We start from the raw sequence: 16,135 nt of genomic DNA, 5'->3' as shown, positions 1-16,135 counted from the left end.
TTTCTCTTAGGGATGTGGTTAAGAGTGGAAATGCTGCATCATATGGCGATTCTGTGTGTAACTGTTTAAGGAACTTCCAGGCTGTTTTCCAGAGTGGCTGCACCGCTTTCCATTCCCACCAGCACTTGGTATTATCTGACTTTTTAAGTTAGAACCCACCTGGTGGGTGTGAATGGTATCTCATAGTGGTTTTGATTTGTGTTTTCTTGATGCCTGGTGGTGGGGCCCTCTTTTCACATGCTAATGAGCTGTGTGACATTTTGAAGATACTTCTGTTAGTTTCCCACCCATGAAACCGAGATGGTGACATTTACTGTATAGCAACAAAAAATAATGTAGCAGCTAATGGCGAGATAAGCAATTTATAGTCCTAGGATTGTTGAGAGAATGAATTAAGAATGTGCTGAAGTGTGCGGCACACTTTCTGTTTCATAATAGGTTCTCGATAAAGATTTCATTGGTTTATTCAGCTATCAATCGTTATGTGCCATATTCTGTGCTAATTAACGTGGATACACAAATAAGTCACGGTCCCTGTGTTCAAGGGATTTAAGTCTGGTGGGAAAAGTTGCATAAGCAGCCAGTTTCCGTTTTTTGCTGAGTGCTGAATAGAATTATCTACGCTGCAAGCATTAGAGAGAAGTACCTAGTTCAGCCTTGAGGCAAGGAGAAAGGCTGAGGGGACACTCAGAGAAAATGAGACTCAGGCTGCATACAGAAGGATGATACAGAAGAGAGCCAGGTCAGGCACAGGGGTTAGCATGAATAAACCTGTGGGCAGAGATGTTTTTCTTTTCCTCCACTGCTATTTCCATAGTACCTACAACAGCACCTGGCTCAGAGTAGCTACTTGCGAGTGTTTTGATGTAGGCAGGCCCTGGAGAGTAGTGTGCCTTGACCCTTTTGCTGCCGAGCTTTGGCTGTACCCTATAGATTGATGAAAGAGAGCAAAGGGTGCTGAGCAGGGGATTTATGTGGTCAGTGTGTCTTGGGAAGATCGGCTTGGAGAGTATGCTGAGAAGGGTTGGGTAAGGTAAGATTCTTGAAGCAAGAGGACCAATTAGCATTTGGTGTAGGAGTCCCGATAAGAGGGGAAGTCAGCCTAGATTAGAAGAATAAGTACTGAAAGGAGGAACTGGGTTCAATAATTCTTACAAATTAAAATTAATAGAATTGATCAGATGTCTGAGAAGGCTATGAGAAGAGGAAGGGTAGGATTCCTGGGGGATTGGCTTGTGAAGGTGGAAGAATGGTGATATCCCTGCTTGAGCAAACAGAGGAGGAAGAGCCGGTTGATGGGGGTCAGATGATGTGTGTTGTGTTTGGGGCAGGCTGAGTCTAAGGTGCCTGTGGGACATTTGGGTGGTAGGGCTATCTAGTCGGTAATGGAAAACATTTTGAAATCCAGACGAGAGTTGAACAGGAAGCATTGACTTGAGTGTCCGCATCAGCACGTGGAGGTAGTTGAAAGCACGAAGAACAGGATGCGTTCGCCAGCAGGGGGGACACCTAGCAGGGGTAGTGGTGGCAGATGACCTCATAGGATGGGTGAGACGTGGGCTCGAGTCAGTCTGCCTAAGTTAAAATCTTGATTCCACCATTTATTAGGAATCTTGGGCAAATTAAATAATCTTGAATTCCTTCACCTGCAAACTAAAGATAATGGTTCCTAAGGTCGTTGAAATGAATGACCGAATTGCACCATCTACATAAAATGCCTGTACCTGTGCCTAGCACACGGGACGGTCCCAGAAGGCGTTAGCCGTGTGGCGGTAGTGGTAGCAGATGTGGCCCAGTTTTAACGTGTTTATGAGGAGTTTTGTTTTTGCTAAAAAAGAATGCCTCTTTTATTTTAAGTTTTATGGGAGAAATTCATCTTGCTGGAACTTAAAACACAATTTTGATTAAAACCATGCTTTCATTGTAACAGCCTTGATTGGGGTATAAATCATAATGGTACCGATGAGGTAAAAGTGGGCTGCCAGAAGAAATACATTCGGGTTGTTATACGCACCATTGAAATGAGTGCAGTTTTTCTCTGAAATAATTTTTTTCTTGTGTATCAGAGTACTTTGAATTTAAATAATGCAAAGGGTTTTTTCAATGGAAAAATGTATAGATCCCCAGTGTTAAATTTTCTCTTGTAGCGATACTAAATACACATAAACATAAAATTAAGTTCTTCATTCTTATTATTCTTAAACAGTTATAAAACCAAAATAAACCTGGGGATTTAAATTAAAAAAAAAAAAGAACCCTTTAAAACTAACAATTCAAATGAACATTAATTGAAAGTAATAGATAAAACTAAATTATTATTTGTAGCATGGGAGTGGGGTGGTTAGACTCAGATTTTTTTAATTCAGTTTTTGAGTTGATAGAACCTTCGCATGATTCAGAAATAAAACACTGTTAAAAGATGCATGGAGGAAAGTATCACTACCCTTCCAACACTATCTGCCCAGTTCTCCCCGTTTCTTTTCCTAACCAGATACATTTTTAGTTTCTGCTGTACTCTTCTAGAATTTCTTTATGCAGATGCAAGCCAACACACAGTGCTATATCCCCATGCTTTTTTCACTTAGCAACTGGAGACCTTTCCATTTCCGTTCATAGGGAGCTTCCTTTTTTTTTTTTTTTTTTTTTTTGGTAGCTGCATTGAAAATACATACGTTGATTTGTTTAACCACAGTTGGGGGCATTCATAATCATATAATTTTGAATATGTCACTAAGTACAGGTGTTTGAGTTTTGCATTCCTAGTTCATGATATGCCAGGTGACTGATGATGGGATTCCTTCACCACTTTTCTTCTCTTGGACCTGCAGCTAACCCTTGTATGAGTGTGCCTGATTTCAGTCTTCAGTTGTCTCACACCTGATGTACCTGTTCAGTCGGCCTCTCTTTCTCGTTAGCCGTACGTTCATTTAGAGACACATTGTCCTATAAGTTAATACACACTTAAGGTCTTTGCTTGCTGAGAAAAATTAAAAATTGTTGAAAGATTTTTGATGGTATGTTAGTGTAGAATATGCCATCACATGGCACAGTCTTATTTATTGTTTGACTGTTACTGGAAATACAGATTTCTTGTATAACTTTCAACTGTGTTTCTTCATGTTTAGGGACATGGTTTGCATGGGATAGGAGAAACTGTCCACATACCTTTTCCATTTGATGAAACAGAACTACAAGGAGGTATCTTGCTTTTAAATTATATCTGAGTTCTTTATCATTAACCTTCGTCAACAGTTTGGTAGAAAACATAGCAGGAAGTGAATTCTTAAAACTTTGAGTTCAAGGGTCTTTAAAAAAAATTTTTTTTTTAATGTTCATTAATTTTTGAGAGAGAGAGAGAGAAAGCTCAGGCCCATAAGTTGGGGAGGGGCAGAGAGAGAGGGAGACACAGAATCGAAAGGTCTCAGGCTCTGAGTTGTCAGCACGGAGCCTGACGGTGGGGCTCGAACCCATGAACCATGAGATCATGACCCGAACCGAAGTCAGACACTCAACTTACTGGGCCACCTAGACACCCTAGTTCTAGGGTCTTATCGTTGCCACTTTTAAAGAGTATTGGCAAAGGTAGTTTTCTTTCTTTCTTTCTTTTTATTATAATTTATTGGCAAATTGGCTAACATACAATGTATAAAGTGTGCTCTTGGTTTTGGGGGTAGATTCCCGTGGTTCATCGCTTACATACAACACCCAGTGCTCATCCCAACAGCAAAGGTCGTTTTCTGTCATGTGCCTTTTCCCATAAAGAACTAGTAGAATAAGACTTATTTAGGACCTTTGAAGGAATACTAGTTTGCCTTGGAGATGAAGAGAATCAGTAGGTCTCTGTTTAGGTCAAAGACTAGATTTTCCTCTCTGTTTAGCCTTTTACTTTTCTTTTATTATTTATTTGGAGGCTGGGGGAGAAGAATTCATAGGGAATTTTTTTACCCTTAGAAAGCCAATTTTTTCTTTCCCAGTGTTACATACTATTTGCCTCCCTCTTCCAACCCAGGAGCTTTTTTAGGTGATTTAGAAATACATGCCATTGAATATGGGTATAATACTTTACGGTTTACAGAGTACCTGCACGTATTTCCTCTTTCAGCATTTGATTTTGTTGTTAAATGTTACTTTTTGCAATTAGGATTTGAGTGGATTATAGAGTTTGAACTAAATAAAGCTGGTTAGAATCAAGGGCAGGGGGAAAACCCGTTTAAAGTGTTCTCTTTCTAGAATTGGATGTGAACTAAGTACATTTGGTATAAGATGTTCAGAGAATATCTGTTAAAAGCAAATTTATTCTTCCTTTTGTTTAATAAAGGAGATGACCCTTTCTCTGTCAAATATTAGGAAGGTATATATGTTCAAAAGAAAAATAATACGATTAAAACTTAACATATATCTATATAGCACTACTCCATGTAAAATTGCTGTTGTATAATCTTATTTTTCTGGTTCTTAGAGCCACCTTGCTTGAATTTTTAGAGAGCAGTGAATGGTTCAAGTAATCTAATTTTTGTTAGTTTATATAAGAACTTAATGTTCTCCCAAAATAATAGAGTGGGGGAAAGGAAGATTTTTAAAATATCTTTTTCCTTTTCACATAGCCAGACTGCGGAAGCCTCATGTTTGAAATTAAGTTCTCTCTCTTGCCTGTTGTGAATAAATGTGTACAAAGTTTAGAGAAGAGTTTTCTCTTCCAAAAAATAGCCCCTTTTCAATAAGTACTTCTCTGCAATTAAACTTTGCTATTTAATCCTCTGATACTTTATAAATTCTGTGGAGGGGCGCCTAGGTGGTTCAGTCGATTAAGCATCCGACCTAGGCTCAGGTCATGATCTCATGGTTCGTGAGTTCGAGCCCCACATCAGGCTGCACTGAGAGTGCAAAGCCTGCTTCCGACCCTCTGTCTCCCTCTCTCTCTCTGCTCCTCCCTTGTTTGCACACATTCTCTCTCTCTCTCTCTCTCTCTCTCTCTCTCTGTCTCTGTCTCTCTCTCTCAAAAATAAACATTTTACAAAAATAAATTCTGTGGAAAAATATTAGTTCACCTGAAGATACAGGCTAGTGACAACAGGATCTTAAAATTTATACAAAATCTCAAAAACTGATTAATAGCTCTCTTGCCTTGAGAGATTGTGTCAATTATAAAAGAATCTTCATATCTGAGTATAGAGCATATTTCTGTTATAGAAGTTCATGTATTTATAAAACTTGCACTGGTATTTAAATTATTTATTAAGGATATAATTTCAAGTCCTTTTTGGCGTTAGTCTAAATAGGAATAATTTTACTTTAAAAAGGTTTTCAAAAATATAATGTGTATTTAATACATTTCAAAAATGTAATGTGTATGTAGTACATAGAAGCCCAACAAGGAAGCATTTGAGGCAGAATAGAACCACGAAGAGAAGTCTAGAGAATTTGCCACTGACCAGCCCAACTTTTTATTTTATTTTTTTATTAAAAAAATATATATTTTTTAATGTTTATTTATTTTTGAGAGAGAGAGAGAGGCAGAGCATGAGTGGGAGGGAGACACAGAATCTGAAGCAGGCTCCAGGCTCTGTGCTATCAGCACAGAGCCCGATGTGAGACTTGAACCCACGAACTGTGAGATCATGACCTGAGCTGAAGTTGGACACTCAACCAACTGAGCCACCCAGGTGCCCCTGACCGGGCCCTGTTTGCTTGCTTAGCACATAGTTTGTTCTGATACCGTAAATGCCTCCTGGAGGCTATAAATAAATCTGTGTATGCCAGCCTTTTCCATTCACAAGTAGGTTTTTGTTGGAATCAGTGTTGATAGATTCAAGTATAAAAGGAGTTCTGAGAATTGTTCAATAAAGGTATATTTACATTTTTGATGTTGTTTTATGTTACAAAACTATGTACTTACAGTGTAACGTCACCCCTTTGTTCTTAGAGTTCACTCGCGTCAACATGAGTGTTCATAAAGCCTTGCAGATATTAAGGAACAAAGTGGATCTGCAGCATTTTTGTGGCTATGTCACCGTGTTGAATGCTTCGAGCCGCCTTGCACACAGAAAACTCAGTGACGCTTCTGATGAGAGAGGTCAGCCAGTGGTTGGGTTCTCTGAATTCAGGTGGTTGTACTGAGTTTATTGTAATCTTAGTATTTTAAGAAGCAGGGACTCTTGTGGGGATGTCGAATTATGTAATACTTAGTGTTTTTTCACTAAGGTGAGAAAATATTCTGTGACATCATTTGGACTAATATCAGTTGTTCAGATGGAGAAAATACAGAAGTACTGACCTGGGGTTAGAGTACGGAGTGGTTTTTAGGTTTTAGCCCTTTCTTTACTGTTGGCTCTGTGGTAATAGGCTTTAAATTAAGTTCCTCTGTGACGTGATGGCTTCAGAACTTGAGTCTCTTTGTAAAGAGGTTTCCAAAGTAGAATTAACAAGTTTTTTTTTTTCCCCATTCAGCCTTTCTTTTTCTGTCAAAGGCACCACTGTCTCAATGACCCAGGCCTAAAATCTTGTCTTTGCCTCTTCCTTCTTTTTTCACGCTGTCCACTTTGTTTCCACGTTCTGGGGAATTAGTCTTTAGAAGTGTCTCTCATATCCTTTCTTCTCTTGTCATTTCTTTTGAAATTCTCTGTAACTGTCCTTCTAACCTGCGTCTCAATACTGTAATCCTGGATCGCTGCAGCCATTTCCTGCCTAGCCTTCCTGGCCTCATTCTCCTCTGTCTCCAGCCCATCTTGCACATTGTCAACAGTTAGTTTTCCTTTACTTTTTTAATTAAAGAATTTATTTGCATGTCACCTTCTCATGCTCACTGATTGTTTCCACTCTGGCCTAGTTTTGGCTTGTATGTGGCTTTGGTGGCCATAGTGCCAGCTCTGGTCCATGACTCTAGAAAACATTTCAATTCAAACGTCTGTCATTGATTGACTGTATTCCCTGAGCCTTTTAGTGTGCCATCCTGAGTAGATATGATTGATGTGCTAGCCATCCAGTGGATCGGATTGGCTCCCTCTGAGTTAAATATCCACCGCAAATATCCTTTACGTTTGGCCAGAAGATGTGAGTAAATTTTAACAGTTGACTGCCACGTATCACAGGGGCATTTCCATGTTTTATTTTTTCATTCCACCAGCATTTATGGAGTACCTGCCGAGGTGCTAGAAAGATAGAAATTAGTAAGACCTAAGGAATGAAACCCTAGAAAGGGAGACAAGCAGGTGAGTCAGCCTGCCGCATAGTGTTAAAATCTGTGCCAAAGCTTGGCATCAGCTCCATGTGCTGACGTAGGGCCGAGAAGGCATATCTCAGGCCAACTGAGCTATCAGAAAAGGCCTCTTAGAGCAGGTAAAGCCTGAAGTAAGTCTTGAAAAGTGAGGATTTGGGTACGTAAAAGATGGTTGCTGTGTATTTGAAGGGTAGCAGCCTTTCAGGCAGAGGGAATCAAGCAGTAGAGTAAGCTCATCTTGGCAAAAAGAAAGAATTTGTTGGAAAGTAGTAGAAAATGAGAGTAAAGAAGTTGGTAAGATCAGGAGATCTTGGAGGATCTTCAGTGCTGGAAGATACGAAGAGTCAAAGAATTTTGAAGAGGAATAACATAATCAGATTGCATATTTCCATGGGGATAGAAGCGACTTTGGTAAAGATCTAAGTGAAAGTCTAATAAACTTATGTTCTGCCTTTTGAGTCCTTGTTTCCTTTGGCCAGGGTTTTACAACCTCAGCGCCATTTATATTTTGAGCGGGATAATTGTTTGTTTTGGAGGACTGTCCTGTGCATTGTAGGATGTTTAGCATCCCTAGATATCAGTAGCATCCCTGTCCCCATTCACGACAACCGCATAGGTCTCCAGACATCGTCAGAGGTCTCTTGGGGGACAAAATTGCCCCCTCCTTGGGAACTGCTTTAGGCTGAAGACTGTTCATTATCCTCCATTGTCATGCCTGTTGCTGGAGTCTTCTCTTCCGTTAGAACCGATTTACTGACTTGTGCCGACTACTAAACCCTAATATTGTGTGTGTCCTTTAATTACAAGGAGACCCTGATTTGGCTTCTGGCTCAGATGTAAATGGGAGCACAGAGTCATTTGAAATGGTCATTGAGGAAGCAACTCTAGACTCGGCAACAAAACACAACTCTGGTAAGGTTTTAAGAATTAATTTGTAGCTTTAGACTAGTTTCTGATGTTTAACTCTTCTGTTACATCATTTGGATGGCATTTGTCTACTCTGTTTATCCACAATGGGCCTTTTAGTAAGCATTTACCAGGAAACATTTTTTTATGTTTAGAATAACAATTAAAGTATTATAAAAACATGATCTGAGAATGACTTCAGTTGCGTTTTTCCTATGTTAAATTCTTTCATCCTGTAGTTGTCTTACGATATCTTTTTTGGGGGGAAAAGACCATTTTGAACATCTGATGAAAGCTTTGTACCTTCTCCCCAGAAGCATGTACATACTCAAGAAAGATTCTTTCCTGTTTCAGAGATTCACTGACCTCTCTGAATCCTCTCCCCTGTTAAGCCCGTTGCTGGATACCGCAGGGGTGGGAGGAATCTGAAAATTTATGAGCCTCAGTTAAGAAACCCTGGTCAGTCATAATATATATGACTACCTATGTGACTAACAGCTGTGTGCCCTTTGTAGCTGCCACAACAGAAGCGGATTGGGTTCCTCTTGAGCTGTGCTTTGGAATTCCATTGTTTAGTTCTGAATTAAACCGGAAAGTTTGTAGAAAAATTGCGACACATGGCCTTTGCAGAAAAGAGAGGTGAGGGTTTATATTCATTGTCATCTTTTCATTTGTGAGACTTCTAGGCTCTCAGTTGCTACATCTTATTTTCTTTTATTTCACACATGAGCATGGTAATTGCCTTGAGTATATTTGTTGATTGAATAGAGATTGCTAATTAAGGATTTTGCTATATTTTTCAAAATTAAACTTCAGCACCTCAAAAATCTGACATATGCAAACATTTGGGACACATGTTTTGGTTAATTTTAGTTATGTTAACTGAATTACCAGGTCTGGCGAGGTATATGAGATGATAAACCTAGTGTTTGTAATATGTATGTGTCTAGAACATTTCCCTTGTGCACTTCTGTCATTCTTAGCAAACACACGTTCAACTTACGTCATGTAAATAGTGGTTATCTATTATGGTGGAATTATAGCTGAATTTCTAAATTTTGTTCAAATTTCCATGTTTTCTAAAATGAGCACGTATTACTTCTCAGAGATGGTCTGTAGGTTTTGTTTCCCATGCCTACTCTGATCTGTTGGGAGCAGTTGCTAAGAGGCAGTGTTGTGAAAGTTCTGCGACTTTGGAGCATATGGGAATATTCCTCAGTCTCATTGTCTTGGTAGGGTGGCTGAGAGAGCTGATGTCCACAGGTCTCCTTGACTTCTTTTAGAAAACAAAGTTGTAGAAGTAATTCATTTAATTGGCTTAATATAGTTTATCAGAAGATTAAAAGTGCTCAGTCAACAAATAATTTCAGCAATTCTCTGAAAGTAACATACATGAGTAAAAAGTAGAAACACTAATAACAGCTTTAAAGATGGCCACCATGATTGTTACCAGTTTGCATATTTGAAAAATATTTGATTTAGGTGGGTTGATGTGTATGAAATCTGTCAGGCTTTTTACCAGGATGTATTTTAAAATTACATTGGGTATTTGAAGTTTGTATCATAATTGTCATTCCTGCCTGAATTTTTGTTTTAAAAATTTTCTTTCATTTAACATTTATATTTGCTAATAGTTTAAACTCTTCCTGACAATAACTTCTCAGTTTTCGTTTTATACATGGTTTTTTATTTCAGAATGGTCTTTTTATGCACTGTTAAACTCCCTACTCTTAAAACTGGCAGAAATTTCACGGATGAGAACCACTGAAAAATGTTTTAATTTTTTATGTGATTAATCAGAATGTATTTACACATATAAATGCATTTAAATTGCTGAAATTATTGTGAGATATTAGTTCTTGCTATTAAAATTATATTTGTCTTAAAATTTCCTTTTTTTTCAGCCTTCAGAACCTCTTACATTCCAGTAGAAAACTCTCTCTACAAGTCCTTAACTTTGTTCACTCATTCCAGGTAACGAAACCCAAAAAATCCAAATGGTATTTGCATAGAGCTTTATAGGATGCAGAGCAGTTCCATGTCATGCTCAAGTGCAAAGAGTGCAAAGAGATGTTATTTAAAGACTTTTAACTGATGGGGCTTGCGAGTGGGGGAGGGGCAGAAGGGGGGGCTGGACAGAGGATCCAAAGCAGGCTCTGTGCTGACAGCAGCCAGCTGGATGCGGGGCTTGAACTCATGAACTGTGAGATCATGACCTGAGCCGAAGTCAGATGCTCAACCAACTGGGCCACCCAGGCGCCCCAGTTGTTAAAGACTTTTAAATAGGAATGGCATTATTTCTGATTGCCTGTTTTAAAAAATTAGTTACTGTTCAGAAAGCAGATGAAAAAGGGACAAGCATAAAAGCAAGACTAGTTCAGAGAATGTTATAATAGCCCAGGTGAGAATTTTTGGTAGCTGAGCTCCCCTTTTCATTAAAAATAGCCCCATAGTTTGCATGTGTCCATAATAAAGGTTGATTGCACATATATACTGTTATATCAACAAATGATACTATAAAACATACACAAAAATAGAAATTTTGTGAGGATGTAATAGTCGATAGAGCATTTGTAAGATTTTGACAGTCCCGTGCCCTGCTTTGGAGTGAGTACCCAACTTTGGAGACCACTGGCCCAGACTGGGTGGCGGGTTCTGGTGACTGTATCAAGCAGTTTGGGATACACGTTGGATGTAGACGGATTGACCTGATTAACTCAATGTGAGGAAAAGATTGAGGGTGTGGTGAGGAAGGGAAGACTCAAGAATGAGTCTCCTGTTTCTGGACTAGCTTCGTGTGTGGAGTAGGGAAGGCTGGCGAGGAACTGGAGAATTAAGGTCACGGACATGGTAAGTGTGGAACGTGTGGCGAAACACCCAGGAGCAGATGTCAGCTCGGTGCATGTTTGAGCCTGGAGTCCTGGGGAGAGGTCTGTGCTAGGTGACGGGAATCTGAGAGCCTTGGGAGCGCATGGAGTGTTCTGGGTGCTTAATGTTACGTGAGGGGTTTTTAGAGATTGTTTAAGAATTAACTTTTTTCTTGTCCTCTGGCCTCCTAGCCTATTTTTGTTTATTTCTAAGCGCTTATCGTGGTGTGACTTGTGTCAGTCATTACCGCGTACAATAATTCCCCTGATTGATTATTGGGGATTATGACGTAGATCTTGGCATCTCCCACAGTGCTTTGCATCCCAGAAACATTTCTCGGGCAGTCAAAGCCTGTATTTGTAACTAGCTATGTTCCGTGGTTTGGTAAAGTGTCGAATATGGGATTTTTTCTCTTCCTCGGTCTTCTAGGAAGGTGCTTCCACACTGGATGTTCACACAGAGGCCAGCTTTTCCAGTGTGCCTTCACAGTCCTCCTGTGCCGACACGGGAGTTCCGCTTCCTGCAAAGAACTTAATATTTAAAGATGGTGTCTTATCAGAGTGGAGTGGACGGTCACCTTCCTCACTTCTTGTTGCTAATCTCCATTTGCAATAATTTCGTTCCACCATGCATTGCTCACACTTTCTGCCTTTTTTTCTTTCTTAACGTAGCTTTATAGTGCCCGCCACTAAGAAGCACCCTGCTGCTACAGTGAGTGCACTTCATGCTTAACTGATGTGAAGAGATTGGGGAACATGTTCATGTTTTCTAAAGTTTTCCTCATTATTGCACCTCCTAATGCAACAAAGAGCTTTTTAGCAGCCTGCACTGTATTTTTTACCTTGAGACAATCTGCATTTCTTTTATAAAACTGAGGATATACTTTATAGGCTTTATGATGACTGTTACGTTTATAAGCAGTCACTATGAATATTGCAGTGGTAATTTTATATGTTAGTTTATCAAACATAAATCTTGTTTAATTTTATATTTTGTTACCTACTCTTTAGGGGATCACAGGAAGAGGTGGAACTCTTCCTCTGAAAAGGCTTCTTGGTACTTAAAAGTAGCAAAACTATAAAACAACAAACATCCAGTTTTGAGAGATGATATGATGGGGCATTAAGAATTTCTGTGGATGTCTGTAAATTATGTATATGAGTTGAACATTGTTGAAGGTATGTAAATCAGCATAGTTATGTATAACCTAACCTTGATTTATAAGGTCTTAACTCAGACTCTGACTATACATTGACATCTCATGAGAAGCTTTGGAAAACATTCTATTTTTAAACAACATTTATATGTGGACTTCTGTCGTCACTCACTTTGGGCTTTATATTTTCATAGAGTCTTTATGGAAAAATAGAATTTGTTTTCCACTGTTGTAACTGTGGCTGCTGCACGTTTTTACCCTCATTTATTTTTTGTTTAGTAGCTTTACCAATGAATTGTTATGAAATCGAATTTGGTGTTTAAAAACCAAGGATTGTGATTTTAGGTTAGAATTACATATTTAGAGGCATTAAGGCTATATGTCTTCTGATCAAAACACTTGGGGATAAACCTACTTTGAAGACATTCTTAGGCAATCTGGACCTTAAGTTTATGTGAATAGTTTTGGAGGGACTGATAAAGAAAAATTGAGCAATTTCAAAATGTTTCTCGAATCATTAATTCTTTTAGATCTCAAATGTTAATTAGAATAATTGGAATCACTTTCTAGATTTTTTAAGTTGCCTTCCTTGGGAAGTTTGTGCAGTGTTCTAGTTTAGTGTAGCTCTTCTCATAGGATAACGGTTTGCTTGTTTAAAACTGTAACCAAACTAACTGGTCAAACAACATATATCTAAAAACACTTAAAGCATTAGAAAATTTGGGAATGTTATAGCCTCAACATTTTTGCTGATAATTTTTTGTCATTTATAGAACTGATATTTGTGTATTTAACATACTTCTGGAAATATATGCCTTTCTTAAAACTGTTAACATAACCATGCATTCAATACCATGGCCTACCTATAGAATCGAATATCTTGGAGCAGGTTACCTGTGGCACATGGTCAGTGCTGTGTTTGGGGTAAGTGCAGTAACGTTTAGTTTTCTACTTTGTCTTATATGAGGTAGAAATCAAGTGTATGTTATAAATGTTTGTCTATAAAAGGAAAAATACATACTAATATTAAAATAATTTCTTATGACTGTGAATCACTCATTTATTTTTCCAGTAATTGATATTGTACATTCCTAGTGCTATTAGGTATGTATGTAACTTACAGTTTTTCAACTGAAAGTTGTGTTTCATTTGATCAGGGCTCTTTAATCTCATTTTCATTTGCTTTGTTTATATTAACTGTAGTTATTTTATTTATTCCTGTATTAACAATCTAAGCCTACTGTAATGACATGTACACTAATAAAGAATCGAATAATTTGTAGTTGTTGGCAGTGAACCCAGTTGGTGGTTAATTGAAAACTTAAAATATGGGAGTGATTTGCTGCTATATTACCTTTGAGAGATAATAGAGGAAGAAATAGAACCTAACAGTGATCATGAATTTTAAAATACTAGAAAACATGTGGACAACTCTGGTTTCTCCGGTGAATGGAGAAAGTTCTGATTCCCAGCTGGAAACCTCTCATATGTTTAAGGAGGGAGAATCTGCTTTGTAGAGCTGTTAGTAAAATGTGAAAGCTGCTTTTGTGCTTTGCTTTATGAACTTGGCTTTGTTTCATTCATATGTTAACTCATGTAAAGATGCATCTCCTAAATCTTACAAGTTTTGATCCAGTTCAGCAACATGTTAAATTTTAAATACAGACTTTATTATTTGCCAAAGAAGACTTATGAAAGAATTCTAAAGTAATTTCATTTGGCTTTGTGCTACCTCCCCATTCGATTCCCCCCTTAATGTAGCTTAAACCATGGGAAACGTTCTTTAGAAACCAAGAGAAAACGAAGTCACAGAGGACATAGAATTTAGCATGGTCCAGATTAACCTCTCAGGTGGGTCTAAAGAAATACAACTTTATGTCATTTACAAACATACCAGGTTTTCTTGATTCCTTTCTTTCTTTCATTTTAAGTATGTAATCAGATGATTTTGTATTTGTTTTCTGGGGGGGAGTATCACTTTTCTTTTACTTGATGTATTCAATATTCTCTGCCATTCATGTTTCTATTTTATGTTCAGTGTTTCAAATACAGTTTGTATTTAAAGATCTTAAAGTACCAAAACTGTAAGTGAGTACAGTGGACTGTTTTCTGGTATGATGTTAATATTATACAACAAAATGTATAAAGTGTTGTCAATTTGATTATTGACACCTTATAATATGTTTACAATAAACTGTGGTGTTGATCAACTTACTGTGGACATGTGTATATAATCTGTAAGTCCCTTTCTCAGTATTAAATACAGCACCTCAGTGCTAAATGCTTTCAGTGCTGTGGCTTTCCTACATGTTTTTTTCATGACCTTTTTACTTTAGAATAATTTCAGATTTATAGGAAAGTTGCAGAGAGTCCAGAGATGTTTCTTCTACCCTTCCCCACGCTTCCCTTAAAGTTAACACCTTATGTAAACTGTGGCATTTATTTGTCAAAATTCAGAAATTAACCTTGGGACAGTTCTGTTAACTATGTCTACTACGGACTTTATTTGGTTTCTGTTTTCCACTACTGTCTTTCTGCTGTTCTAGGAGCAGTCCCGGACACCACACTGCATTCATTTATTTAGTCGTTAATGCCTCCTTTGTCTCTTCCAGTCTGTGACAGCTAGTCTTTCAAGACCTTGGCACTGTGAACAGTACTGATTGGTTATTTTGTACAATGATCCTTAATGTGGGTTTGCCGGACGTTTTCTTGTGAGTCGATTTGAGGTTATGCTTTGTCAGGAAGGAGAGCACAGAGTTGATGTGCCCTTCTACACTGTATAATATCAAGTACATGATGTTAGTAGGTATCACCGGTGATACTCCTTCATCGGCTAGGTTGGTGTCCACTAGGTCTTCCACTGTATTTTTTCACTTTCCGTACTTTTTTTTCCTTTGGAAGTGAATTACTAAATCTAGCCCACAGTCAAGAGGAGGGGACAGTATATATATTATTTAGCATTTTTCTTAAAGAAAATTTGTTCCTCTTTCCTATTCATTTGATACTTTGTATTAATATGTGATTGTGGCAGTTTATTTTCTACTTTAGGTTAAAATCTAGTACCGTTGTAATTTACTGGGTGAATTATTTCAGCTTTGGGACTCTTTGAGGTTGGCTCCTAAATTCTTTTGACATGCCCTTATTTTTCTAAGACCATATTTTTACCTTTTAGCACTGCCAAGTATTGTCTGAGTGCCATTCCTAGAATTAGCTATTTCTCCAAGAAGCCCTCGTTTCTTTCATTGGAGAACATTATTTTTTTTTTTTTTTTAATGTTTATCTTTGAGAGAGAGAGACAGAGTGCAAGCTGAGGAGGAGCAGAGAGAGAGAGAGAGAAAGACATAGAATCAGAAGCAGGCTCCAGGCTCTGAGCTGTCAGCACAGACCCCGACGCAGGGCTCGAACCCACAAACTGTGAGATTTTGAACTGAGCTGAAGTCGGTCGCTTAACCAACTGAGCCACCCAGGCATCTCTAGAGAATGGTATTTAGAAACAAAGATCTGGATGTTGGATGTGCTCACTGCTACTGCTGCTGTGGTTTTTCAGTGAAACGTGCTAAGAGATGACAAATACGCATACTGACCAATGTACAGTACACGTCTCTGTAATTATTTCTAGATCTGTCTGTATATATATTAAACATTCAATTATACTGACTCAGCCAGCACTACAAGGTTTTGCCTCCATGTTTATTTGTAACTTTTTTTTCTGAGAGTGAGAACCCTGACTTCTTTATCTACAATTTATTTGCTCGTTGAACCTTAGAATACTTAAAAAGTGGTTTCAGAATAGTTAAGTTGTACCCCTGTGAGAAAAATGGACCAACAAATGGAATTCGGTGTTCAAGTCCTTGTCTTGTCCTTAGCTTTACGGTATCTGCTCAAAGTACCACTTTCCGTAGTAACTTAGTTCAGCTCCCTTTATTTCCCACTTTCTTCGTGGAGGTTATGTCATACGTTCGCGAAACACGTTACTTGTCACACTGCGC

At 38.3% G+C, this 16,135-nt stretch overlaps 1 protein-coding gene across 1 annotated transcript in view; it reads left to right on the top strand.

The window, feature by feature from the left end:
• The window catches only part of FAM91A1 (family with sequence similarity 91 member A1), a 43,487-nt gene extending 29,131 nt beyond the window's left edge, over positions 1 to 14,356 (top strand). Inside the window, exons 19-24 of the mRNA XM_049633496.1 lie at positions 3,126 to 3,198; positions 5,924 to 6,073; positions 8,024 to 8,128; positions 8,638 to 8,761; positions 10,027 to 10,096; positions 11,420 to 14,356. Coding sequence (XP_049489453.1) covers positions 3,126 to 3,198; positions 5,924 to 6,073; positions 8,024 to 8,128; positions 8,638 to 8,761; positions 10,027 to 10,096; positions 11,420 to 11,605 — 708 coding nt within the window. The 3' untranslated portion in view covers positions 11,606 to 14,356. The remainder of the gene's footprint in view (positions 1 to 3,125; positions 3,199 to 5,923; positions 6,074 to 8,023; positions 8,129 to 8,637; positions 8,762 to 10,026; positions 10,097 to 11,419) is intronic.
• Positions 14,357 to 16,135: the final 1,779 nt, after the last annotated feature.

The sequence above is a fragment of the Panthera uncia genome, chromosome F2, assembly GCF_023721935.1.
Source record: "Panthera uncia isolate 11264 chromosome F2, Puncia_PCG_1.0, whole genome shotgun sequence".
NCBI lineage: Eukaryota > Metazoa > Chordata > Mammalia > Carnivora > Felidae > Panthera > Panthera uncia.
This window is presented reverse-complemented; position numbering and strand designations above follow the sequence as displayed.